General features: G+C 40.7%; 1 protein-coding gene across 1 annotated transcript in view; it reads right to left on the bottom strand.

Moving 5' to 3' along the window:
- The window catches only part of ITGAV (integrin subunit alpha V), a 46209-nt gene extending 19990 nt beyond the window's left edge, over positions 1-26219 (bottom strand). Inside the window, exons 1-13 of the mRNA XM_069021916.1 lie at positions 25923-26219; positions 21893-22020; positions 9718-9809; positions 9099-9213; positions 7802-7863; positions 6201-6246; positions 4550-4675; positions 3796-3840; positions 3582-3625; positions 3437-3493; positions 2987-3039; positions 2394-2596; positions 88-279 (exon numbers count right to left, since the gene is read on the bottom strand). Coding sequence (XP_068878017.1) covers positions 88-279; positions 2394-2596; positions 2987-3039; positions 3437-3493; positions 3582-3625; positions 3796-3840; positions 4550-4675; positions 6201-6246; positions 7802-7863; positions 9099-9213; positions 9718-9809; positions 21893-22020; positions 25923-26077 — 1318 coding nt within the window. The 5' untranslated portion in view covers positions 26078-26219. The remainder of the gene's footprint in view (positions 1-87; positions 280-2393; positions 2597-2986; positions 3040-3436; positions 3494-3581; positions 3626-3795; positions 3841-4549; positions 4676-6200; positions 6247-7801; positions 7864-9098; positions 9214-9717; positions 9810-21892; positions 22021-25922) is intronic.
- Positions 26220-26472: the final 253 nt, after the last annotated feature.

Raw genomic sequence — 26472 nt, 5'->3', positions numbered from 1 at the left:
CATTACAATTTGCTTTTTAAAATATGCTGTTCCTCAGAGGTGGGACTGCTATTAAGTTATTGTAAAGTGCCCTTTCGAGCAGAGGACCTGGATATCCATTTTTGTCCACATCTGTGGCTCCTTTCAGTGAGTACCCAAAGCTGGGGGGCATAGTGCGAGCAGCCCACTGCCCTTCCAGGATCTGGGATGGGATGGCATTCAAACCACTTGCTCCTCCATTGTAGATATACACAAGTCCTCTCTTGTCCTCTCCACCATATGGTGCAGCAACTGCAATATCTGAAAACCAAAAGAAGAATCATAAACATCTCCAGACACAAACGAGGACATATCTGTGCTTACATCAATCAGTAATTTCTGATACTACAGTTTCAATGTGTGTCAGTAGGGAGGAAGTGCAACCAGCTTTTAAAATGCTCATAAACATTTGGTTTTTTATTGCTCTTTTTGTTTGTTCCTTTTTTTTTGTTATTATTGGATGCTGTTTTTTCTAGAAAGTATTAGATGTTTAACAAGAACATGTCACAGACTTTTACGGGGAGAGGAAGGAAAGAAATAGTTCTACAAACACTTCTGCACTTTAGTGACTGACTTGCAGTAAAATCATATGGATTTGGGATGCTTTTGAGATTATTAAAACAACCAAAGTTAGTTACTGTTGGCACCAAACCACAAAACTAAGTGGGACTCTTCCCATTTCATTTACATGCTCATGTTCCTCCAAAGGGTGGGACATGTTAATAATTATGGAAAATTTAAATCATCCTAAACCAATGGTAAATATTAAATTCCAATCTATCCCAGTCATGGCTTGGCAGCATGCTTTATGGAGAACTTCCAGTTAGTGCAGTTATTCTTTCTCTTAAAGCTTAATAAATTTAAAAGTATTCACTGTTAATGATTAATAAATGGTAATAAATGAAATGCTAATTAGACTATCTGTAAGGACAGCTCTAGAAGTGTACATATGGTCTTATTTCAACATTTCCACAGTCAGTGCAGGGACCAAACATGAAACACTACTTGGAATAATTACATTTCTCCTTCCTCTTTTCTGAAATTTGAGAAAGCTTGATGAAAAGAATAAGGACTCAAAAGTTTACTGGTTTGTATTTTTGACTCCTATTTACAAACTTCACGAAGACAGTAAAAAGTCCTATCTTGCACCATACTGTGATGGAAAGTATTTTAATTAACACTCCCAAAATGAGGCCGAGCAATATAACCCAAACCAGACTAAATAACAGCAAAGCAATTAAAAGGAGGCAGCTTTTGCTATGACTTTCTTGCCTACAGTGTATTTCAGACGTACGTATAGTGGAATCAAAACATTTTTGGGATGATTTCTTCAGGTGACTAGAGTTTTGGCTATCAGCTGTCCAATGTCTTCTGTAAATAGTTGCAGTGATATCACATCTTCACACTGATTGTACATCCTGTTAGCAACTAAAAAGGTCCCTTCCAATTCCAACTACACTATGACTTTATGACTTCATCAAAAATAAATTAGAGATACCTGAGAATTTGAAGTAACCACCTATTGTAATTTTTGATCTTACAGAAAATACTTAGCTTGCAAGCAGAATGGAAAAAATGAGCATTTTTGAAGGAACTCAAACTCCCACTCCTCTTTAGGCAACACTGGAGTATGACAGGCAGAACAAAGTATTCCCCCTAGGATTCCTGTAAGTCTCCATCCCATCACTACATGATTCTTGCCTGCTTCATTGCTCTTCATTCGTATCAGAAAGTAACAAGAAGCTTGGGCAAGGGGTTTGAGAGTCCTCAGCTCCAGCTGTGTCAGACTCAAACTTCTCTTCCAATTAGTCACTCAAGACACTCAGCTCTTGGAACATCTGGCTGTAGCTGCTATGCGGTATTTCCACCAAACTCTTCCATTTTGAATAATAATAAAAAAAAAAAATCTACACTTTTCTCAGGAAAATCTTTTTTATACAAACATTTTTAACCAGCAAGATGAAATAAAACCTTCTTTTCTGTCATCACTTTGTTTCTAGAGAGGAAAATAATCTTTAAACAATGGAAAGGGGAAAATTATATTGAAGAGGTCCTAACAGGTCCCAGTGAAGAATCAGGTACTTTACTGAAGTTTCTATTGTGGCCATGACTTAGAAAGCAACCAAGTGGTCATTGTAAGAGCTAAAGCAGTCCATGCTGTCGTTTCAATGGTATAGTCTCTGCTCGATGCATCCATGGAACTCCTGTTAGCATTCCTGGGAGTAGCATACAAGCATCGAAGGGAGTCTAGACCTCAGTGTCCCACACTCAGTCACGGCTACAGCGCCGAGTGTTTGTGTGCAGAATCCACATTCACTGTGCTCGCTGGGTTTCCCCTACAATCAGGAGATCCTGATCAAGAAACGTTACCCTACCGTTGAAGCCGTCCTGATCCAGATCCCCCAGGGGTGCAATAGAGCTGCCGAATCTCGCAAAGATCTCAAAACCGTTCAGCTTTGCCATCTGAAACCCTCCGGAGGCTCGCTGAAGGCAGATGGATACCTGGCCAACCTCCTGAAGCTTCCCATCTGAACTTCGATCCATAAAAAGAGGGGCTCCAATAAACAGATCTGTGTAACTGGACCAAAGAAGGACAAAGCTTCTTCAGTAGCCAAATGAAAATTCATTCTCTTCAGCACCCATTAACTCAGCACTGAAGTCAACACTCAGATGAAAGTTAATTATCTTTAAATTCAACCGAAGGCAAGTATTTATTGACGAAGCACAAATATACCAAAATGTAATGGACTTAAAGCATGTGAATATATACGTGTATTTATGTAGATAAATACAAAAACAAACTTAAAAATGTTAAACCAAATGTGGAGTGTTAGCAAGACAGTCATTAAACCAGCAATGTAGGCAGAAATCTAGACTGTGGGAAAAATCTTTTAATAAAAGCTAATCTTTTTCTTTCCAGAAACAATTTGGGTGGCATTGGTGAGAAGAGGGAGAAGAGAACACTTACTTGTCCCCATCAATGTCTGTGGCAGCCACTGAATACCCAAAATAGGCAGCCATCTGGAAAACAAAATTCAAACCAAACCTGTGAGTTGCACTGATACAAACATAACATAAACAAGTTTACACCAATCTGTACACAAAATACATCAGGGAGATGATAATATATGCCGCAAATTTTTTTGTTCCTTACATTTTTGTTTCTCTTCCTTACTCTGTTAGAAAGTAAACCCATCAGTTACTTTTCCCTTTCATGATCCAGTCTCTTTCCCAGTTCTCAAAATAGGGACCATTTCCTTTATTTAAATAAGATTAGAATTCCTTCAGACTTCACGAAATTTTGCTTTGCCAATCAAGCCAGTAACATAGAGACTATTATGTTATCTAGCACCCCAAATACTGACACAACATAGGCAAGGCCTCCTGGTCACCCATCACACTCAGCAAAGCCACGCACCTGCTCTCCAGTGAAGTTGTACATGGAAGACATGTTTTTCCCATTGTAAATGGACACCTGCACATGAAGAAATACACATTACAGCATATCAGCAATAGCCACCTTTTTTTATTTATTGTAAATAAATATGCTTCAAATTTTTTACCATGCCCAGAGTTCTTGCTGCTCGTGGGACTCCTGATACAAAGTCTGAAACATAAAGCAAGACACAGATAAGAAGTCAGGTCCCAAAGCACAGTGAGTTTGCTGAACAGAGCAGCTCACTCCTAGCACTTGATACATTTCCTTGTGCACTGTACAATTGATTTGAAAGACCTACCCAGCCTATTAATGATTTTCTTACTGAAGCAAGGGCTTACCTTCGATGCCATCACCATTGAAGTCTCCAACGGCCACGGAATAACCTGCAGAGACAAGATGAGGCTTTCAAAACCTTATTAAACCTTTCATCTCTCTTTACACTTTTCACGGGTGTCTCTGTGCACAGTCGTCCTCTCTTCATCTTAAAATGCATTGGTATAAATATTGCCTCAAAGCAGCTTAGACTGTCAAGAGTTCCATGAGTGACTGTAATTCATCAGTATCCAGGAATTTGAGATTAGAAGATGAAAATTTTTAAATTATCATCCTGGGAATTGTCCTGGTATATCCTTGCTTTTCTCCTGAGCCTGGTTAGACCCACACGAGGCAAAATGATTATTTCCCACTCTTCATTGTTTTTCTTTCAAAACGTAATTCTTTAACATTTTTATTTTGCTTTGGTAGGTTATTTAGAAACAGCTGTTTTTAAATAACAAACAAAACAAACAACAACCACCTATGTGACTAACCCCTCATATAAAAACCATACCTTTGCCATTCCCATATTCAACCTGAATCACAGAGCACAAAAATCATGGAAACACTTCCATTTATTTTGTCATCAGGTGCTTTTTGAGTCAAGCCTATGGCAAAGTAACTACGATTCCATCATACATTAATTACTGCATTTTCAGGTATGTCACTCTCTTGTTATCTGTTAAATGCTGAATTAATAGTTGTGTGATTTAGACATAAGTATCAATAGTGCCAGGGAGTTTTCCAGGTAGAGGATTCTCACTTCCCACCACATACCCAAGTAGCTGTCATCGAAAGCAGCACTGGCAGGTCTGGTTGCTAACTGGCCCTCATACTTTGTACTGTAGACTTTGGAGTCGTACTTAGCCACGATCTCGGTCACTCGGTCAGAAATGAGCTGGCCTAAAGAAAGAGAAAACAGCTTAAAACCACGCACAGAACGTGTGAACTCATTCACCAAAGTGACTCATTTACAGAATGCTGCCCTTGAAAGCAGTGGCTCTTCCACAACACCGACCAGAAAGGAGCCAACTGCAGCTGCACCAGGAAGGACACAAGTGAAAATACAGATCCCACTTCAGCAAAAATGTAGGCACATATTGAATCAAAGGCACACAGAGAGTTCTCACTGAAAATAGAGCCCAATCCTACATTAATGCAAGACTTAAAAGGCAGTGCTGAGTTATCCTATGCTTATGGTTGTGCAGAACTGAGCCCTTTGGACTCTCCTTGCCCAAATACCACAACACAAGAGCCTGTTTTGGCAGACAAGAAGCCAATAAAATGAACACAATTGAGATGAGCACAGTGTATTGCCACATTCTCCATTCTGACTTCATCAGCCACTAGGTGGTGACTCCATTACATTCTTTTCTTGGAGTTTAAATGAAAACTTGAATCACCAAAAAACCCCATTCAGAATGGCACTTACTTCACATACATATTCATACATATATGAAGTGTAGGGAAAACTCCTCCTCCAGCATCTCAGGATGTGGAATAACAGTTTAGGATGAAAAATCTAGCTTTTAGAAGTATACTACTGTCTTCTAATCAGAGCCAAGTGGGCTTTTTTGGTAGTAGTAGAAGAGGATAAGGTTGTTTTGGCAGATGAAGTGTCACTTTTGCCAAAAAGCAATAAAATGAATACAGGAACCTAATTTATATGATATTGTATCTGCAGCTGAGCTTCAATCATTCCAATTCTGTTCGTAATTTAAAACAGGACTGGAACAAGCCTCCTGTGCTGCTGCACCTACATGTAGGCTGGTGTGATGCAGAAAATCTATTAATAAATGTTGGTAGCTACATTAAAATCCAGGCAGCAGAGTTTGGCAGCTGTGTCCTGATTACAGCAGCACCTCCCTTTGAACAGAAAGCTGCAGGTAAAGGCTGAATAATCCTGCAAACAAACACCAACTGAATCCCACATGAGCAAAGCATACAGGTAATGCCAGGCAGAGGTAAAATGTGCCCCACGGCACAAACCAATCAATACAAATGCAAAACATCTTTGTCATCAGAGGAAAATTATGGAATTCTCCCTAGAGGGGATATTTCTCACTGAAAATGCACACTTTGTACGTGTGTCAAATTATACAACATGTAGATTGCAAAACAAAAGATCCTAAAGGAAGCTTAGCCCGCTGATGAAAACAAATGCCACATTCCAGGGAAAATGCCTTTAAAATGATCATGGAATTATTTAAAACACAAAGGACATTTATACTATTATTACTTCAACCTTTATCTGTGGTTGCCTTGATTATTCAGGAGATATTCTTGAGGACAAAGGAACATTTCTTTCAGTTTTCTTACTGACAAAGACTCTGACAGCAGTTGGAAGAGTGTGGATAAAAATGACTAAGAGGATAAAGAGAAAAATCATAAAAGCCAACTTCTCTTTGACTTAAATGATATATCTCACCTTGCCAGTAAAAACTTCCCGGTCCTCCAAGCAGCACCCTGTCTCCCTTGGAAGGGGAAAAAAAAAGGAAGACAGAAAGAAAAATTAAAAAAAACATGAAGCACATCTAAAGCCAGACAATATGTCCTATGTTTATGGGAAGAAAGCTTCATTGTTTACATCACTGCAGCTCCACTGACCACCATACATTTTCCTTTTTGAAGGAGCGATTAATTAGAATTGCATCTTGTAAAATACTAACCAATGATCTTCAGTGACTATTTTGCCCATTTAAAATTCTAAGCAGAATCCTGTTTTTATTGTAACAGACCCTTCTTCCTACATAAATGTATGGCAACAGGAATACAGTTGGGAGAAAACTTAGAGACTGTTACATCATGTTTTTAGGTCAGTACACAAAACTAATGTAATCTTCTGCTTTGGCCATTTTCTGTAACTTATCATTAGAAAAGCTTAGTTCAGAATAACTGTGATGTAATTCTCCCACTCCATATTTCTTGGCACAACTGCAATTCATAAACCATTTTATGAAACTTTAACCACATTAGCTATCCCAGGGTTGGGAATTTGCTCTGTAAGTATTGAATTAGGCCATAGGCTTTGCTGCATAATTAAGCCACTTATTCAGGTTTTAATCCTAAAAACTCCTATATTCACCACTCAGAAACATCTAGGTCAGACATTTGGAGATACACCCTGGCTTGCCCACTCTAAAGTTTTGGATTAGAGCCTGAAGTTGGTTTTAACTGGGCCTGGAGTCTGCACAGTGACCCTCAGGGTGTGTGCAAAATAACCCAAACATTCACAGTCCTATCCTGCACTTGGCAGTTTCCTCTGGAGGAAAACCAAGAGTGGCCTTGGGCAAAGAGTGATGGGATATGACCTCATCCTGAGATGTGAGGAACCCAAAAAAAGAGCCAAATTGCAAGTAGGGCTTGCGTGGTCTTAACATGTCCTGACTCTGCTCAGCAATTTCACTGTAAAATATAAAACACTATAGTACATTCTCAGATCTGTGCACAGTTCTGTTGTGCTTGGATTTCAAAAGCAACTGTGAATTTAAAGAAGAAAAAGAACTAGAACAGGCAGGGAGAACACATAAGTAGAAGAAACACAAAACAGCAAAAAACCCCGTACTTCTGCTAGCTGATGAGAAAACCAAACACGATTCACAAGCGCATTGTTTACCAGTTCCCTGAGTTATTATTCCTCAAGAAGTAACACTAGCTATGCACCAATCCCATGTCTCAAAAATCCTGACTATTACAGCTGATTTCACTTGAGGACCAGCTGCAGCAGAGGGGTATGGCAGGAAGCTGGAAAAGCAGATTATTTGTTCAGGACGTGGTTCCTACAAGAGGTGAAAGTGTGCTGCTGTGAAGAGGTAGGGAGAAACAGGTTTATAACAGCTCTTTGGGTGGTTTCAAGTTACTTTTTGGTTTATTTATAAATTTTGTTTGGTCATGGGTTCGCTTCCCCCCCCCCAGGAACAGTAACATTTAGTTTCCTAATAGCTGTGCTTCTAAGTGGTCTGTATCAGGAGCATTTGTGAACTTGCAGCTGTCTGCTGACCCATAGGAAATGACAAAAAAATCACATACCTTTGTAAAGTCAATGCTAAATCCACCTTGACAAAATCCCTGTCCATCTGCATCGATAGTTGCTACCAAAGAAAAAAAGGATAAAAAAGAAAGAGGAGAAAAATAAATAAATAAAGTCTTATCAGTACTTGATCAGTTGATTCTGTGGATGCTTTTGAATGCACTGCTAAACTGGAACCTTGGAATACTTTTCTCCTTAATCAGTATTTTCTCTTTATCAACACCTCACAACCAAATGTTGTAACAACTTTAGGGCTGGCCTAATAGACGTGTAACATTAGCACGTGCTCTAGCCTAGCACAGTCAAAGCAAACAGCAACACCATATTCCTTTGTATTTAATCTTCAAAAGTCTTGGGGAAAATAGATTTGCAATTTCTGTTCAGGAAATAAGGTATCTGGAAAAGAGGGAATAAGTTTTTGTTTTGGTATGGAATAGAAAGCTGAATTGGCTTAACACAAAAAGAGAATATCTGGCTGAAAAAAATACTTCCATACTGAGACTCATCCCAGCAAGAATTGTTATGGCTGAATCAATTTTAGGATCATACAGCTTCAGAGTAGAAATGCTAAGGCCTCCTTAGCTGAAAGTGACTACTTAACTAGCACAATTTAGTTTAATATTTACTTATTAACTTCTTGTTATGCTGGACCACACTGGACATATTTTATTCCTGCTATTCACAAATGATTTTCAGCAAATAAAAAGTCAATCCTAGCTTCAACATTAAAGTTTTAGGTTATAACCCTCTGAATAATCTATCAGCCCAAAGCGAGGAAATGAACACAAAGCATTTGGAAAATAAGACTCCAAATGTTCAACAGTTAATATAATTTAAACAATGCATCACTACACATGTACATGCACAGGGAGATCAGAACTTATTTTTGCAAAACCTTTTCTTCTAAAATGAGCTTGCACTTTAAAGTACTCTAATAACAATAAAATACTTGAGATTCATAAAAATTCTAGAGTTGGTCTTTGAAAAAGCACTTGCTACATAATTTTGCTTGAGTGATTACTCAAGCAAAATTGGTCCCTTCAACAACAGAAGTCCTCAAGTCCAGTGATACTTGGACCTAAGATTTTCCTCTGGCCTACAGCAGAGAAAACAAGGTCTGCATTGTGAACCTTAACTGCAGGAGAATTCAGATGTCTGGATCTAGATTAGGTTTTGTTCTAATTGCTATACATGGAAGGGGGAAATAGGTGTAAAACATCCTGCTCCAAAATGTACATAAAATGTAACATAAAAGGAATTCCAAAGAGAAAAGCAATGAAAGTGCTCAATACTTACTTGATCTGCAGGGAGCATATTCCACAAATTTTGACCCAGCAAGCAGATAACAAGTTCCTACAGGCTCTCTCTCTTGTTTTGTTTCAGTTCTCCAGTGATACAATGGGGCACAGGCCTAGGGAAGAACACACAGCAGTGAGGAAACAAACTCCTCTTCAAAATGTTGGTGGGTATTAAATAATACAATGAAATTCCAATTTTCTACAAAAAAGCAACAAAAAAACCTGGCAGATGTATCATGTGTTATTAGAGGAGATTTATTCTATCAGCACCAGGGCAGAATTACCATCAGTTTGTATTTTATAAATAGCTAATTTATATCAAGAACTTTAGAAATAATATTTTCTTAAAGCAACAGCTGTAGTGTTCATCAAGAATTTATAATTTATTTTCTAACTTCATCAAACTAATTTTACTACTTTCCTTAAAACTAGAAAAAAATGCTCCTACCTTTGTTTATAAAGAGTTAAGCAAAGCCTAGCTAAGAAATTCTGAAGAAAAGACAATTCATGCTGATTAGTGGCATTTTGTTTAAATTCTAAGTTATCTGGATCTCTTCTCATTTTCTCCCACTGCAGTATCTCAGTACTGATGCACCTGAAGGGCATCAAAGACCTACCAGAATTTTATCATTTTGGGATCTCACAGAGGCTCCAAACCACTGATGAGACTTAAATTCCAGCGGATCATTAGGAGCAAAGTCTCTGTTACCTACAAAGAAAATAAAATAGAAGCATAATTTCACAGGAACCTGTACAGTAGAAATGAAATAAAACCCACCTAAGCCTTTGGTTTTGATGCATACAGAGAAACCAGAAAACAGCAACATTGGAGAATATCAGGCTTTGATGGAAACAGGCTTTAAAAAGTATTTATTATTAGTTTTTATATCAAGGACCAAAAGCAGCTATTTTTGCACACAGAGCTGATTAGTTGTAAGAGCACAAAGTTCATAGCATGTTTGATAGACACACAGTAAATACCTCATAGTTGAGATATTTGACTTCCAAGCAGATTACAGCACTGCTCAAGAACCAGAGCCAAAGCCCTGTTAGGACTAATGCTTCTAGAAGAAATATTGCCTCTATTAAATCATGTGAGCTTTGGCTAGAATCAGGAATGAGATCCTTCTCCTATTGTACCAAGTGATAACATCTCTATTCTGAATGTCACTGCAATGCACAAAGAAGGCAATTTGCAAGATTAAAAGCTATGGGGAAAGAGAGCAAGTAATAGATGGAATAATTTGCACTGGTGTCTGTTCCCTGATGCTGGCTGGTAGAAAAAACAAGTGGTATTTCTTCAGGTGTGAATATTAAAAGTCATAGAATTATTTGGTGTTTCTTGCGTACTTTCATGGGCAAAAAGAGGGAAACTTTGCCAGCATAATGAGAAAATTGATGTAAAATTTTGAAAAATGTATATTTTCTAAAAGTTCCCTAAATGGCTGGTTTATATCGCCTAAAGCTACAGAAATCAATGAGGCAACAGACACACACCACTTCCGGAGTGCCGGGGGGATCCCCAAACCCAACCCTGCTATGAATCAGAGACTTGTGACCACTTGAACCAGAACTTCCTTGCTTGTTTTACACCTTGTAAAGAATGTTTTGTCTGCAGAGATTGTGTTATTTCCTTTAGGAAAGTCCCATGAAAAAGACAAAAGAGATTTTAATCTGCTGAGTCAGCCAAAACAAGCAAGTATCTGGACTATTTTTGCTCTCAGATTAGAACTACACAGAAACCAATGCCAAGCACATTGCAACACAGAGAACTATTGTGGTTTTTTCTAATGTCATCAAAGGCGATTAAAATCCCACCTCCTTCTGTCACCTCCCCTCCATCTCTTACTGGACTGGTGCTAAAGACATGGAGGGCCTGATGATCAGCACATCTGCACAGATTTATGTACATTGAACCTTTCTACTCTCACCCTTGCACAGGCTCAAATGTAGTTTGGAGACCTGCACGTCATCTTTTAATGGTACAGAAAAACAAAACCAGATCAAGATGCTTTCCAAATAGGGAGCTGTCTTTGGCACACACAGAAATCCCTGTTTTATCACCATTTTTTCTGTTCCTTGCCTTTAACTATGAAAATCCACCCACAGGCAGTTTTGCTCAAAGGCATGACTGGGTTAGTTTCAGATGAAGCTGCCACCCAAAGGGGCAGCAGTTCCCATTTGCTCCTGTCCACACGTTCATTCCTGCTGCCCGTGTCTCTCTTGGCACTACTCCACTGGTCACATAGTCAAGAATGAACCCTCCTAAAAAAGTATTCAGTAGGATGACGTTCCAACCCAGCTGGCTCCATGGGGAGGGGAGTAGTGCTAACCCGCTGGGGAGAAGACAGCAAGACAAGGCTGGGAACTATATCCTTTTTGGCACCAACAGGGATTTAAAAGTGGTTAATTCGTCTTGTAACCACACCCAGGGTTACTTAGCCTGGAAAGACAGATTTGGCTTCTGCTCTCTACTTGTCCAGCTACTTCTGAATACAAAGAAATGTCTCAGCTCTACTTGCCAAACACAGCTTTAAACAATGTAAAACTTGGGAATAGTTACAGAGTGGCATTTTATACTTTTCTCTACTGTTGGATACTTATAAAACGCTATATATCTATGGCAAAAATGAAAGGTGGTATGGCAGTTCTGTAGTGTAAAGCAGAATCCTGTTGTCTGAGATACCATAAAGGTGTCTAGGATGCAAACTTCCCATTTAAATTTAAAACAACAGGCGGGAAGTAGAAGGAAAGGTGGTGTTGCAAGAGCGAATAAGCAGCCATTCTGCATTATCAACAACCTGATTTTATCTCAGCTGTTAAGGAAATTAGCTCCTTCAAGTCTGAGCTGAACACATCAGTTGAGGCAGCATGAATCAGTAATAAGAATAAAAAATACAATAAAAAGACAACCAAGTACTGGTTACTGGTGCCACCTGCCCATGGTCTATGTTGACTGCACTGGAGAAGAGGGGACCCAGCAGAACAACCGGCAGAGGCTGCCAAAACAGCTCCTCTCTGTCTTTTCCCTATGCACTCTCAAGCTGCCAAGAAGGATCAGTGTCCAGGACAGCATCTTCCTTAGTGTTTAGGGGACAAAAATATTTTTCTACAGTATTAAAAAGCCCTGATTCAGCTCTAAGTTGGGGATAATATTAGAAATGTCCATGCTTTCAGATACAACCAGAAGCTGGCATATAAAAACCCCAAATCTCCAAACGGGAAAGCAAACGAACATGACCACGAAGATAATTATGTGCCAAACGTAGTTCATGTGCCAGATGTCATGACTTCAGAAGCCAGCATCATAATTTCTGAAGGCCTGAACAACAAATGAAGAATTCTTACAAAACCCCACCACCCCAGAGAAAAATGTGTTCCATTAGGCAATTTGGCAAAATGGGTTTTATTTATTTATAGCACACTGCTATTATAAAAATATATTGCAAGCATCTCAGTCAAATTGCCCTGTGTCAGTGCAGACACATAACAAACCAAGACATGCTACAAGACTAAGATACCTTAGGTTGAGTTTCTCTTGTACTCAAAGCTTCTTTAGGTTCTGTAAATCTAAGTGGGGGTGTCTTAAGGAGAGGGCCTTGAGTACAGCTTGAAACTGGCTGCAACACTGGAAAGTGCATGAGGACAGAAGATCTAGATCAAGTAGAAAGTATGTACATTGGAAACACTGACAGATGTCTCAGGTAAAAAATTGGTACAGGGCAAATCTGATGTTAACTCTCCATTACAGAAAAAAAGTAACCTTTTCTTACCTACACTCACTCAAAATTCTCCCCAGGAAAACCAGGGTAAATAGATAATAAGCCTTTCTCTCAGGTCCAAAGAGAAACTAATTTTATGAGGAAATCTGGAAAACACCCATTCAACAAAAATCCCCATGCTTTAAACAAGAAACCATTTGAGTTTTTCTTCATGACTGGGAAAAACAAACATTAAAACACTTAAATGTGAGCCCTCACTGAAGCAGTTTTAACCACAGTTAAATGTTGATCTATACCATAAAGTAGATGTGTCATGGGAAGGTATAGGACTAACTTCAGCATTTCTGTGTTTTATTACAAGAGCCCTGACTTGATTATTATTTTATCTTGGTATAATTTTTAGTGGTAGTTATATATATATATTAAATTTAAAAAAAAAGAACAAGCCTTCCCCCACACCCTCTAAGAAACACTACCTACCTTAAATGAACCAAACTGTATTGCAGGTAAGATTTAAACATCCAGGGACTTAAAAATCCAGACCAATTCTTTGATGTATTATAATCAGCCTTAGTACTATAAGGGTTCTTGTAGCCTTAATGCATTTCTTATAGCCTTTTCTTGTATTTCTAAACTTTCAGAGTATCCCAAAAATACCTTACATATGTCTTTAAGCCAATGATGTACATTTTAATCATAGAATCACAGAATGGTTTGGGTTTGAAGGGACCTTAAACATCATCTTATTCCAACCTCTCTGCCATGGGCAGGGACACCTTTCACTAGACCAGGTTGCTCAGAGCAACATCCAACCTTGCCTTGAAGAAGCCTTTAGAAAGGCATTCAAACAAATACATCTAGGTGGGACAAACTATATTCTGACTAGATTTATTCAAGAAAACATTCAGAGTATTTATACAATGCTATTTGTCAGACTAAAATGCAACTCCTACAGGGACTTGTACTTGATGGGTCATTAATTCCAGGATTATGTCATTTGACCATGGGGTATTATTTCCTATGGTAAATGCAGCTTATGCCCTGGTCTTTCCTTTGCTCTGAATTTAGAGGGCATCACACAATGATTTTACATAATTCTTTCAATAGGGGAAAAAGGGCTGACAGGTCAAGTCAACACAGCTGTGTCTCACAAGGTACTTTCCAGGTGGAGTGACGGGGTAGTCAGGGCAAGAACAGAATTAAAAAAAAAAAAAAAAAAAAAAAAAAAAAAAAAAATTGGTGCATTGCTGGTGGACCAAAGGAACATTGTCTCTTTACTGCATTCCACAGGAGTCAAATTTATAAATGAAAATTAATGTGGAGAGATGCTGGGTAGAAATTGCAGAAAAAGAAAAGAAATCCATCTTCTAAATACAATAAAAAGATCAAAAGTTTTTTTAAGTGATGGATTTCTTTTAACTATCAGCTTTGGATAGTTGGCACCTTCTTTTCCCAAGGTAAATGTTATCAGTTACAGAAACAATGGAGTTACTATGAAATGCCTGCTGTTGAGTAAGTGGATCCAGTTGTAACTTGCAGCTCGCTTGTTTTTATGGTAATGAGCAAACTGAACTAAAACATTTTCCCCGATCTTCAGCTAGACTTAACAGAGATAATCGTCAGTCAAGAGGCACGGAACTGATGAAACTTGATTCAGCGTCGCCATACGAAGAATACTTAAGGAGTTGTAAAACGTAAATAGACACCCAATTCACAGACCTCTCGTTAAAATAAACCTCTTTGTAACTATGACAATTCAAAGTAAATGAAGTTGCCTCTGCTAGGTAAAAGGAAACTATGCAGCTAGCCAAAAGAAAGACAAAGCTATAAAACATGCAAGAGCCCTCTTTTCATAATAGGAGAACTCTATGCAGTGTAAAGTATTTTCATCTATCATTACATCCAAACTCTGAGCGCTTTCAACCTCAGTTGACACAGCAGAAGCAAGTGAACACAAGCTTATCTTCACTTGAAACTCCCCATGCTGGGAGGCAGCTGATGCTTTAGCAACCTTGGTTTAGCCACAGTGTTTTGCAATGACTCAGGGAGATGGGAATACAGACCTTCCCACTACTCCCCTTCCCTCTTCTGAGGTATGAATCCCGCGTTTTTCCCCGGGCGGTGCTGGAACAAAAGCATCTCTTCCCTTGCCTAATATAAGTAAGCCGCCTTTTTTTCTCCAACTCGTCATACCCCTGAGATCCAGCCACACACACAGACAGAGCCAACAGTATTCATGCAGGAGTCTACCTAAGCCCGAAAGCATGAGCATTTCTCTGCTGTCAGCTCTAACAACATGCAGAGGAGGTTTTATACATCCTGCCACTCTCTTCTGCCTTCAGACCAGCACGCAGATCCCAAGGCGTGCTGCAGTTATCCAGCATAAGGATTAGTATAACAACCAAACTTCAGGGGGACTGAGGTAATGAGAGATTTAGCCAGATAAAAATCAATCCATTTCACTCCCAATCAATGAATGGTCTTCACAAGACTTATTGCTTTATTGTTGACTAAATCGATGGCCTTTGAGATTGAAATTCCCCTGTGGATTCCATGGTAATACCAATAAAGCAATCAGCCAAAAATAAAGCAGTACTTTGTTAAAGCAAGCTATTTTGAAAGAATACCGACCTATCCCACACTTCCTTATTTCATAAGTGGAAATGATGGAGTTTTGAACAATTGACTGTTTTGCACAAATGATCAATATCTCCAGAAGGCAAACATAAGCTCATGGCACCTACTCCAGTCATAACTTCAACATCAGCGGATCTTACCCTGTGCAACGCTACAGCTCAAAGCTGCCCAAGGCAGTTAAAACACCCACTTCAAGCTAAATAGGTCACAGATAAATCCAGCCATGCCAAACTGGTGGTTTAGGCTTCCAAACAAAGCCTCCTATTGTCTAGAATCACCCACTTGGGGGACAGAAAAAAAACAAATCTGCAAACATAAGGAGGAATCAGGAGAATTCTTTACAAGGGAATTTTCTTTTCAAAAGCCTCCTTCTCCTCTTCTTCAAAGAATTGCATCTAAGAACAAACAGTTTCTCTAAAATTACTTTGTTGCATCAACACATGGGAAGGGGGAAGAGGAGGGACAGTACAACTGCCAGCGATAAAACTCAGAGGCCATAATGAGTTCTTTTCCCAAAGCAGTAAAAACACACCACCAAAGCTGAAAATGCTTGAGACGCTCCTAGTTTCTAGTATTCAACAGCTTCTGTAAGTCTCCCCAGTCTTGAATTTTGAGATCTGCTACAGAGAATGAAAGCAGTAGGGAAAGCTTTCCCCAAGAGAAGGAATGACCACTCAGCTGTGCATCCCTGGTTTACCACAGGTCTCAGAAAAGCAAAACAATCCATTGTCTGAACAAGCAAATCTTCCCGAGCTAAACATGAAATCTGCTCAAGAAATCTGTAATTCATTAGCATAGAAGTTCAAATTGGTTTTATGAGCATATTTTCCTTTGCAACAGTTCGTAGAGCTGTCTGCATTTCATCAGATGATTCTAAATGCAGCAGCTCTTAAGGCAGTCTCAGGACTGCAGTTTCTGATGCTGACATGAAGAGCTACAGTTTCAAGCATCTCGTACTGCTGCAGATACATCTCTCAATTAAAGCTTTCTTTAAAAAAACAGCAGGTAATAAAATAATTTGGTTACACTTTATGAAAAGCCATAGACACATGAGGAAATGCTATTTCTACCAACCCACTTCCCACTATTCTTGACTGATGACAAGCTAGGACCCCAATAAGAAAAGTAAAATAATATAAATAATTATGAAGATTGTTTCCTTTTGGAAAACAAGCACATAGGAAACTTTTGATTCATATTAATTTGCCATGTGCATAGCCTGATTAACTCCAACTGGTTACATGGGTCTCTAAGTAATTTTTTTTTTGTTGGAATGAAAACTCACAGTGATCCTCTAAAATTCCGTGGCCAAATAATGGAGGGATTTATCTAGATGTCAGACAATTAGCTAAGTGTATTAACCCTGCCATTCCACGTATGCCTAACTGTAAAACACATAAGTAGAAACATAAAGATGATGTGTTGATTTTCCTAAAAAGCACATTTGGTCACCCCTCTGCTCACTGGTTTTGTTCTCTGTCTCACCAAAATTTTGATCCTCCTGTTGCACAGGAAAAGACATGTTTAATTCTATACAGTAAAAATGGACACAAATAAATACACAAAATAAATTTAACTTGGGGAACACCCTTTAACTTTTCAATAATCTTTTTCCTGAGGAAGATTATGGAAACACTGTTGGCAATATCTGGTACTATCCATGAAAGCTTTGCTGTGCCAGTCTGTGAAGGCTGTGGAAATGAAAAAAGAAGAGGGAGACTGGTATGTCTTTAAAACAAATGGCTTTGGACCTTGGTCTCAGAACTGATCAGAAGCAGAAAATGGGCTGCAGTATTAAGTGCATTCCCTTCACAGTTTACCCACAAGAAATATGTTTTTCCTGGAAAAAGCTGCTAAGCAGCTGGCAGAAGAAGCCAAGTGGTAAGCTTTCTAAGAGAGGAACCATGTCTCTGGTCAGTCTGGTAGAAAGGGCTCAGCCAGGTGTAAAAGCAGTTTTTCTACCATTTGCTTTCCTAGATACTTCCTTCTTCACAAAATTCAGACCATTCCCCTATTTCTATGGATTAAAACAAAAAATAAACTAAATTTTCAGTCACAAAATTATCCAGAGTGAAGAACAGATAAGAATGAATGAAGATAAATATTTACCAACCTTGAACTACAACCTGTGATTTTTGATAATTTGAATGTGCAATGTAAAACATCTTGCAAAGGGAAGGATTTATTAAAATTGATTGTGCTTATGATAATTTTGAAGAATATGCTACCTTGAGAATATAAATTTCCCTTCAGTTCTTGTCCTGAAAAAATAGGGCCTCCTACACATTCTGAAAGTCTGAAAGTTAACTGGGACAGAGGGGAAAAATTCCAAGTATTTTACATAACAATTTAATTGAAATTGTGGTAATGCTGTGTCACTTGTAGAAAGAAGTCAACATATGGAAGAAAACCAATACCAGAAATTTTAGTTTTGTGACAGAGGCATGTTCACTGCTGAATTAACAAGGTAAACCGGAATAGGATAAAAAAAGTGTTTACATCAGACTTGTTTCTATCTAGACTTGGAGGACAACCTGTTAAAATAACAGCAGCACTGCTTCATATTTCAGTTTTGCAACAGAGGTATGCAGCTGAGGAAGCTTGCTCTGGTGCTTGGGTCCTCCTTAACTTTCACCTCTATGTGCTCCGAAGAGCAGAAGCCAGCCTGAAACACTTGCCTGATGACATTAGAAAGCCTTTTAAAAAAAGGTATTCAATTTCCATCTCCGTGATACAAGCACACGCACCACAGCTATGTGCACCTCTGAACTTCAGGGCAGATTCTACCACACATCTGCTATGCCATTTTCACATAGCCATAACTATGTTAAATCAGAGCCAATCAATGTCACTGCTAAAAGGCTGAGGAGCCCCACAGCGAAGTATCTGCATTTGGGAAGTGTTAATGTGCCACATAAACATTTTGTCTTCCAAAGCCACCATATATACCAGAATGTCAAAAGCAATTAGTATAATGTGCACAGAAACATGCAGACACACATGGACAGAATATTCTCCAGTGTATTTTTAGTGAGTATAACCGCTGTGCTGAGGGATCCAGGACAAGGGGAGATTCCCTCTCACAAATTCTCCCTGCCCATGGCAGGGGGTTGGAACTAGATCATCTTTAAGGTCCCTTTCAACCCAAACCATTCTGTGATTCCATGAAACATATTGCTGTTTTAAATGAGAAAATATGCTGTGTAGGAACAGTGAAAGAATATTGCTCTTTTAGCCAGAGATTTAAAAGTTATAATATATGCTTTTGTTTGATTTTGTTTTTTATGTTACAGGCTGATGGGAAGGGCATGAGAAAGAGGGAAATACATGTAATTTCAGCATGAGAGCTACATAAATGACATTGCACTTTGGACTCCTACTGCCCAGCTCCCATCCTGCAAGAGCTGAGTGGTCATCCACAGGAAGGAATAAACAAAGTAGTAAATTCTGTAGTACAGGAACTAGCAGCTTAATGACTTATTGCTTTCCTCCAGGGCAGCTGGGGTGAGGGTAAGCGAAAGCAAGCAATGCTGCTGTAACATCAGGGCTGGAACAACTCTTCCAAAGATTATCCTCCAGCAGCTGGTACCTTCCCTCCTGGGCTATGGAAGAGCTGTGGCATTTGATCACATAAATGACCATGCTGCTGTGGAAATATGATGTTAAAGCCAAAAGCAAGAGCTAGAAAATAAAACCCAGCTCTGACCAGCCACTGAGCTCAGCGTGGCCTTTGTACAGATGGGGAAGAGAAATGGACCCATAAAGCTGAGGAAAAACTTAACTAAAAACCAAGGAATGTTTAAAAAGAAATAGTCCTAAATAACAGTAATAGAACAATATATAGAGAAAAAAACCTTGGTTGCTGGACCTCTGTAAAACCCTATTCTCATATTTATTTGTGATACAAGACAAGGGGACAAACACAACCCCACACATTCAGAACAAGATTTGCTCTTTCCTCCATTCCCTTGCCACATTCCCAGCACAGGAACACAGCCCCTGCCCTGCCCTCACTCATTGCTTGGCCTCCTCTGGCATTCCAGCTGTGCTACCTGGCAGAAGGGAGCAGGAGCAGGAATGGGGTCATGACTCCTGCTAATTATGGGGCATCCAACTCCACATATGGAGTTTGACATCAACAGGCAAACAGAGGAAAGCCATGAGTACAAGTGTTGTCATCATTTTCACAGGTCAGATTTCTCACTGGCTGTAAGCAATTAGAAAATAACTCTGAAGAAACACATCTAAGTAATGATGCAGAACTTTTTTCCAGTAAATCTGGGAGGGAATAAAAAATCTGCCTTGTATTGCAGGGCTAAGCAATACCTCTGGAGTTACAAATGGTATTGCACAAATGTTAAGCAGTGATGGATGAGCCTGGATTACTGCAGAGGCTGCATTTAGTCATCTACAAAAAGCCCCTTCGCATCAGCACCACAAGTTAGTGGTCAGATCTTCCACTTCCCATTTCTTCAAAGTGGGTCACGAGTCTTCCCTAAGCCCTGTTCCCTTACAAGGCAGGGGCAGGCAGGAGCCAGGGCTAACAGTGCTGGCAGTGACTTTGTCATCAGAACATAGGGAATCGAGCATTGTACTATGCACAAAGAAAAAGACATTTTCTTTTTTGTCTCAGGGCATTTATTATTTTATCAAGCTGAAGTACAATGCCCCTTTTCACCAGGAGAATAATTGACAAATGCATTATTCCCCCATTCATTGCCTCAAAGCTGGAATGAGTTAAAGCATGCCTGAAAGAAATCCTCTTAAGCCGTTATGACCTGCTATTTTTACTGTTAAATTTCAACCGATTAACATGCCTGTTCCTTAAAGCTAAATGATGAGCAAAAAGCAAAACACTGTTTGTTTGCCCAGGAGCACGTACCTTAAGCACAGACACACAGCAAAGCAGAGTGGCCTCTATCAACTCTACCTGGCACATGGAAAAGCCTACTGCAAATGTTCATGGTATAAACTGACAAACGCACTGCAATTCCCATTAGATGTGTCTAGAACCTACCCGTGTGGCTCATCTTTCTCCACCAGAAGTTGTTTGGCTACAATATTAATGATGACTATTTACTAGGGACATTGAGATTCTTTCTTAAAAATACCCAAACTAACAAAAAGTACACTTGTATTCTAGTAAACAATAAGCCCATAGAACAACAACAAAAAGAAAGATAGCTATAATCTATTTTTGCTGTCTTAACACCAATGCAGATAAAAATGTCAGACGTTGCAACTTATTATAGATTTTCAGTAATCTGGCAGATATGGTCCTATAAAATGATATGAGAGAATGATAAATGAGTGAAGGAATGATAATGGCTTGGGGTTTGTGTGTGCCATTACTTTTACTTTTTTTTACTTACTTACTTTTTTACATTACTTACTTTTTTCTTTTTTTTTTTTTGCTATGAAACTGTAACATAGTGGTTTTCACAAAAAGATATGAAGATTTCAGAAATCTGAACACCAACAACGTTTTGTAGCATACCTTGACAATGCTTCTCCACTGTACTGCACACAATTTAAAAAGGCTGCATCAATCTAACAACCTTTAGGCTGCCAAGTCAAAATACTGGCAGAGACAAAAATGAATTATAGCCAACCAGACCTTCAAGGTGCAGGTGTTTCCTCTACCCTACCACATGGGTCTTGCTAATCCCCTCCCATGACATGGAGAGGATTTTCCATTGGCCTGAAACATGCTGTGGAAAACAGGATTCAACACGGAGTGGCTGGAGCAGAAAAGCACATGCAGTTCATTCTCATGACCTGCCACAGTCTGTGGAAATCACTGTGTGCACCAGAGCATGAAGAGTGACTGAAATATTTCATGTCCACATTGCTGCTGCTCGGCTCTTCTGTGCGTCAGAAATGGGTAGGGAATAGCTATGACCCGAGGCACCTGAGTGCTGCTATCACAGAAGTCACAAACAATATGAAGCTACATCTAAGGGGAAAAATTCAAAAAAAGATGTTTTTCCACAGTTTTTAGTTTGTATTCCTGGTTTCAGCTGAAACTTCTGGGTTATTTCTGCCTATACCACTTTTGCTGATAATGAAAAGTATCTGTCCTCATATGTCACATTCTTAAAAGGAAGAAAACCCCTCAGGGTTCATTGGGAATTAGGTTGCCAAATGTTTTAGGACTGCTGGAAAGTACAGAGGAGAAATATAAATAGGTTAAAACACAAGAAGAAGAATGTTTGCTCACTCAGGCTTCCAGCACATACCAGGGACAACAGAATTCTAAAAGAGAGGAGAGGAAAAGGAAAGCACAAGCAAGCCTTGACTAGCTGCCAGTCAAAAGCAGCCGCATTCACACTGACCATGAAAAAATCCCACAGGGACCTGAATCCCTTCTGCTTCCCCACAGCAGCATTAGAGCAGAGACATCCCATCTCCCCCACAGCGACTCACACATTACCTGTGGCATCAAATATAATGGGCTGGCAGTTTCTGTTTGAGTTCCAGTCACATTTCAGCACCTGCCCTCCTTCTACAATGTTTTGTTGGGTAGTGTTTGCTTTTGGAGCTCCCACCAGAAGAAATGTCCTGCAGGAAAAAAAAGAAACAAAACAAAGGTTTCAACACCTAAGGCAAGATGTTATAACTTAATGACATCTGAAGAGTTAATAAAGCAAAAGACCTGCCCATTCTAATCTAAATCTGACTAGAACTACTCACAGTTACAGAGAAATTCATATGAGGTTCTCTTCTCTGCATGCAAAAGCAAGCAAAAAACACCCCCATTTACCAAAAAGGAGAGATAAAAGAAGATATGATGCAATTAAAGTATCCAAGCCTACTTATGATTATATTTTAAATGAGATAAACATATTTTATATTCTTTTTTTTTCCTTTCAAGAATATGTAAATATACAGCAGAACAGGAAATTGTTTACTTCTGTAATTTACGAAAGCCATCAACTGGCATAATTTCTGGTTAATTTTGTGCATGAGGGTAATTCAAGGAAGTCAGTCAAAAATGGAAACAATGTATAAACAAAGCAGGAGTGAGCTCTGAGCTCAGCATGTCCTGAACGTGATGAGTCAGCCCTGCTTGAGCAAGTGCTCTTGTAAAACACTCTCCAAGTGCCGAGTGACTCTCAGCCACAGATCTGCATGTTAATGAATCGTTACCCGAATTCACTGCACAGTCATCATTTTCTTATTATGATCTGCGGTGCTTTTCTGCATCTCTGCTTCTACAGACACGTTCAGTGCACTGCCAGCAGGAACTGCCACGAGACTCTGCCTGCACAGGTGGCAAAATTCAGAAGTAGCAAAGTAAGGAACAAACTGAACAAGACTTTTGGCGCCTTCCAGCACCTTCCAAGAACCCCAGCACCTCTGAGATCCACTTGACTCATCAGCACTTGACTGAGAAAGTCAAGTTGAAGCATAAAGTCATGTTTAGAAGACATAAAATCAAGTGCTTCCTTTCATCAGAATCAGTCTGCTCTGTTGCTTCCCTTTAGACTGTTTAAGAGAGAATGCAGCTTGCAAGAGCAAGTCTTGTCAGGCATTATGGTTCCCTAGTTTTGAAACTGGGTTAGCTGAATGAGCTGCAGGACTGGTTGGAGAGAATGTCTACAGGCAGGCAATCCAGGCTTATCAGACTTGCTCTGGCTTTCCGAGTCATCTCCAGGCTCCTTTCTAGTAAGAGGCAAGTATAGGTATAATCACGTAGCACCTCATCAAAGGTCAATTTGCATGAAGACCTACCAGTTTTCAACCTGTGGGAATTTTCAGAACCTTAAAAATGTCCTGGCATGGACCCTGATAGAAAATCCAGGTTAGTTGGCAATCCATTTGTTTTCCCTAGTTGCCATTCATAGACTGTCTAGATTTCTAGAACAGGAATTTGAAACACTTTAATCAACTTAAAATGAACTCTCTGGGCAGAACAGAAATGCTTAAAAATAAACATTATAATGCCAAGTAAAGAAACAGATCAATTATTACCATTACAATCTATTAAACAAGTGGTAGCTTACCTCCCATTTAACTCCTGTACCAGTGACTTTTGAGAAGTCCCCCAAATGAAATGCTTGTTTAAAAGGTCTAATAATTTCCATTCTAATTATAAGTTTTAAATTTTTCTTATGGTAATATTTGTGATGAAGTTTATTAAAAACATTAAAGGAATTATTATGTGATTCCACAAAGGTTTAGTCACCTCTCTTCCCCAAATAAAAAAATGCATTTTTCTCATCATAGACCAAGCAAGCAGATTTTGTCATAGTTCTTATGATAATATGCAAATTACCCAAATACTAAGAAGTCTCTAATCCACATACTTTGGGAAAGAGGGAATAGAGGGACAACTGTATTTCCATGGGAATACACCAGCTATGCTTTGATACTGCCAGTTTCCTACATCATGTAACCATCCACCCCACCCCAATGCTGCGGCAAGACTGGGAGTGTTCTGGCACCTCTGGCGTGCCTACAGGACCAGTCCCTTTCCAGGGCTTTCCATGGACAACAAAGAAACTGGGGTTTCCATGTAGGAGCATCTTGGACTATCAAGTGCAACTCCTCTGAAACAGAGGGCGTATGAGAACCCCGTTTCACTTGTTACGGAGCTGTGTTCCCTCGCTCCCTATGAAAGCTGTGCCCACTGCCAGGCACCATGCACCCCTGTGACACAACACCACCACTTCCACCCCTGGAATTGGACTTTCGTACTGGACTTCTAAATAGGCTTTAGTTTGGCATCTAGCAGGTCAAAATAGACTGTGAAACAGCAGCTTGAGCGTTCAGGAACAAACGCCTTTGTTGTCAGGCTAGACAATCCAAAGAGCTTCAGCCCGATTAAACTGACAATCTCCAGTACTCATGTATAAAACAGGTGATAAATAAAAGCTCACCAAAGCAAAAAGAAAGGCACAGAAACCACGTGACACTCCATATGCCCAGAGGACACTGCATACAAGTATGTCTGGCTATTTCAGGAGGCAAAGTATCAGTGTCCATAGGCATAACCTGAAAATTTAACACCACTAGGGCCTGTTCCTGTCAAAGTTGCATAGCTACTTGGTTCAATTAAGAACTTAAATGTAAAATAAAGTATTTAGCTTAGCAGGTACAAACAAACTTTTAGAGATGACAAAAAAACTGAGGAGAGAATTCCCTTCTAAATATACAGAAGTTTTTCATGCTGCCTGAAAACCACACTGTTTTCTTTTACAGCAGTGCACTTTGAGGTCAATAGTTCTTATAAAAATAATGGAAAGGTTCCAAATAGTGATTTCATAGAGAGCTGGGTCACATAATTCCTTATCAGAAAGCGAGGAAGAAAGTCCATTACATGCATTTACCAGTCTCTTGATAACTCTGCAGCCACACATGCTGACTTAAAAATAAAGGGCGGAACAAAAATAGAAGCTTTTTTCTTTTAGTACCAGGATTTACACGACTAAGATAGCAGAGAAAGATGGTGCAACATGTGCAAGTTAAGACAGGATGGCTTCTAATATATATAGGCAATAAAAAATGCAAACAAGGCTAGATGTACTGCAGAAGGACTTGCTCAATAGCTGTGCAATCTGCTTACAAAGTTTTATAAGCTAAAGATTAAGGGGGGAGAGAGAATACCCCCTCAGCAGGATGAAAGCCAGCAGCTTTTCCAGTTTTACAGTTTCTTTCTTTTCCAGTTTCTTAAGATGGGAGAGGAGTGGGGGGAAAGTGACAAAAGCAGGAGGTTACTGTAGCCCGCATTTGAGGACCAGAGACTGATTCATTCGGGCAACACCAAAGCTGTGCAGTTAGCGACACAAGGATTCAAAGATCTGAAATGCACCAGCGACTACACAGTGCCTAATCTTTAACATGAAACGGGAACATATTCAGGAAGTAGACGTGGAGGGTGCTTAGATGGAACTTTTCCTTCGCTGGGCTCCTCAGCAGCTTGGTGACTCGCACAGACTCAGCACAATTCAAACACAGCACTCCCGCAAAGCGCACTCAAAGACAGAACAGCAGAACTTCTGAAATGCCACGGGACACAGCCTCAAGAATCAAAACACCATAACTACATCTTTCTACGCTGTACTTATCAGCACCATTATCTTCATGAGACCAGGCTAGGCAGAGAATCCCGCAGCGCAAGGTTCATGCCCCACCGGGGCCGCCGGCCGCTCGGGATGGGGTTTGGCTCCCCGGCCAGGGCGTCTCGGCCACCAGAGCCGCCCCAGCGGGGCAGGGATGCGGAGCGGCTCCATCCCCGCTCCGGGGCCTGAGCAAAGCGCTCCCGCCGCGTCCCTCCGAGAGCCGCCCCGGCCGCAGCGCTCCCGGCCCGCCCGGGACCGGCGGCAGCGGCTCGGCTGCTGAAGGACCGGGGGTTGCTCCCCATCCGCCGCCCGCTTCTCGCCCCGCGCCGGGACAACGCCGCTCGCGGCTCCGGCGCCCCGGGGAGCGGCTCGGCGGGGCAGAGCGAGACGGGCACTTACGAGAACGGGTCGGGAGCGAAGAAGTCCACGGCGAAGCCGAAGTAGCTGCCCGCCGGGCCCGAGTAGACGGCCGGGCGCTCCACGTCCAGGTTGAAGGCGCTGCCCGGGGCTAGAGCGGCGCCCAGCAGGACCAGCATCATCCCCAGGCGCGCCATGGCCCGGCCCCGCGCTGCTCCGCGGGCGCGGCTCTGCCGGGACACGCCGGCCCCCGCGGAGGGGGCGGAGGGGCCGCGCGTTTCCCGCGGCAGGGCGGGGAGCGGAGCGCAGTCACTTCCCCTTTCTCGCTGGGACGGGGGCGGCAGGAAGGAGAGGCGGCATCATGTGGTGCCGGGGGCGGGCCCTGCTCCGCTCCGCGCCCGGGCCGCCGCTCTCTTCCGCCGGGAGCGGGCAGGGAGCGCCCAGCACAGCCCGGCACCGCCCGGGGCTGGGGCTGCGCGGCGCGGCGGCCGCCGAATTCCGGCCCCGGGGCTGCCCTCGGTTCAGGCATCCTACTCTTACGTCTGCCCGAGCCGAAGGCTGGAAGAGGGTTAAGGAAAATCTTTCCTGTGAC

This window comes from Aphelocoma coerulescens, chromosome 7, assembly GCF_041296385.1.
Source record: "Aphelocoma coerulescens isolate FSJ_1873_10779 chromosome 7, UR_Acoe_1.0, whole genome shotgun sequence".
Classification (NCBI taxonomy): Eukaryota; Metazoa; Chordata; class Aves; order Passeriformes; family Corvidae; genus Aphelocoma; species Aphelocoma coerulescens.
The sequence above is the reverse complement of the archived record's forward strand: the minus strand, read 5'-3'. Positions and strand labels throughout refer to the sequence as shown.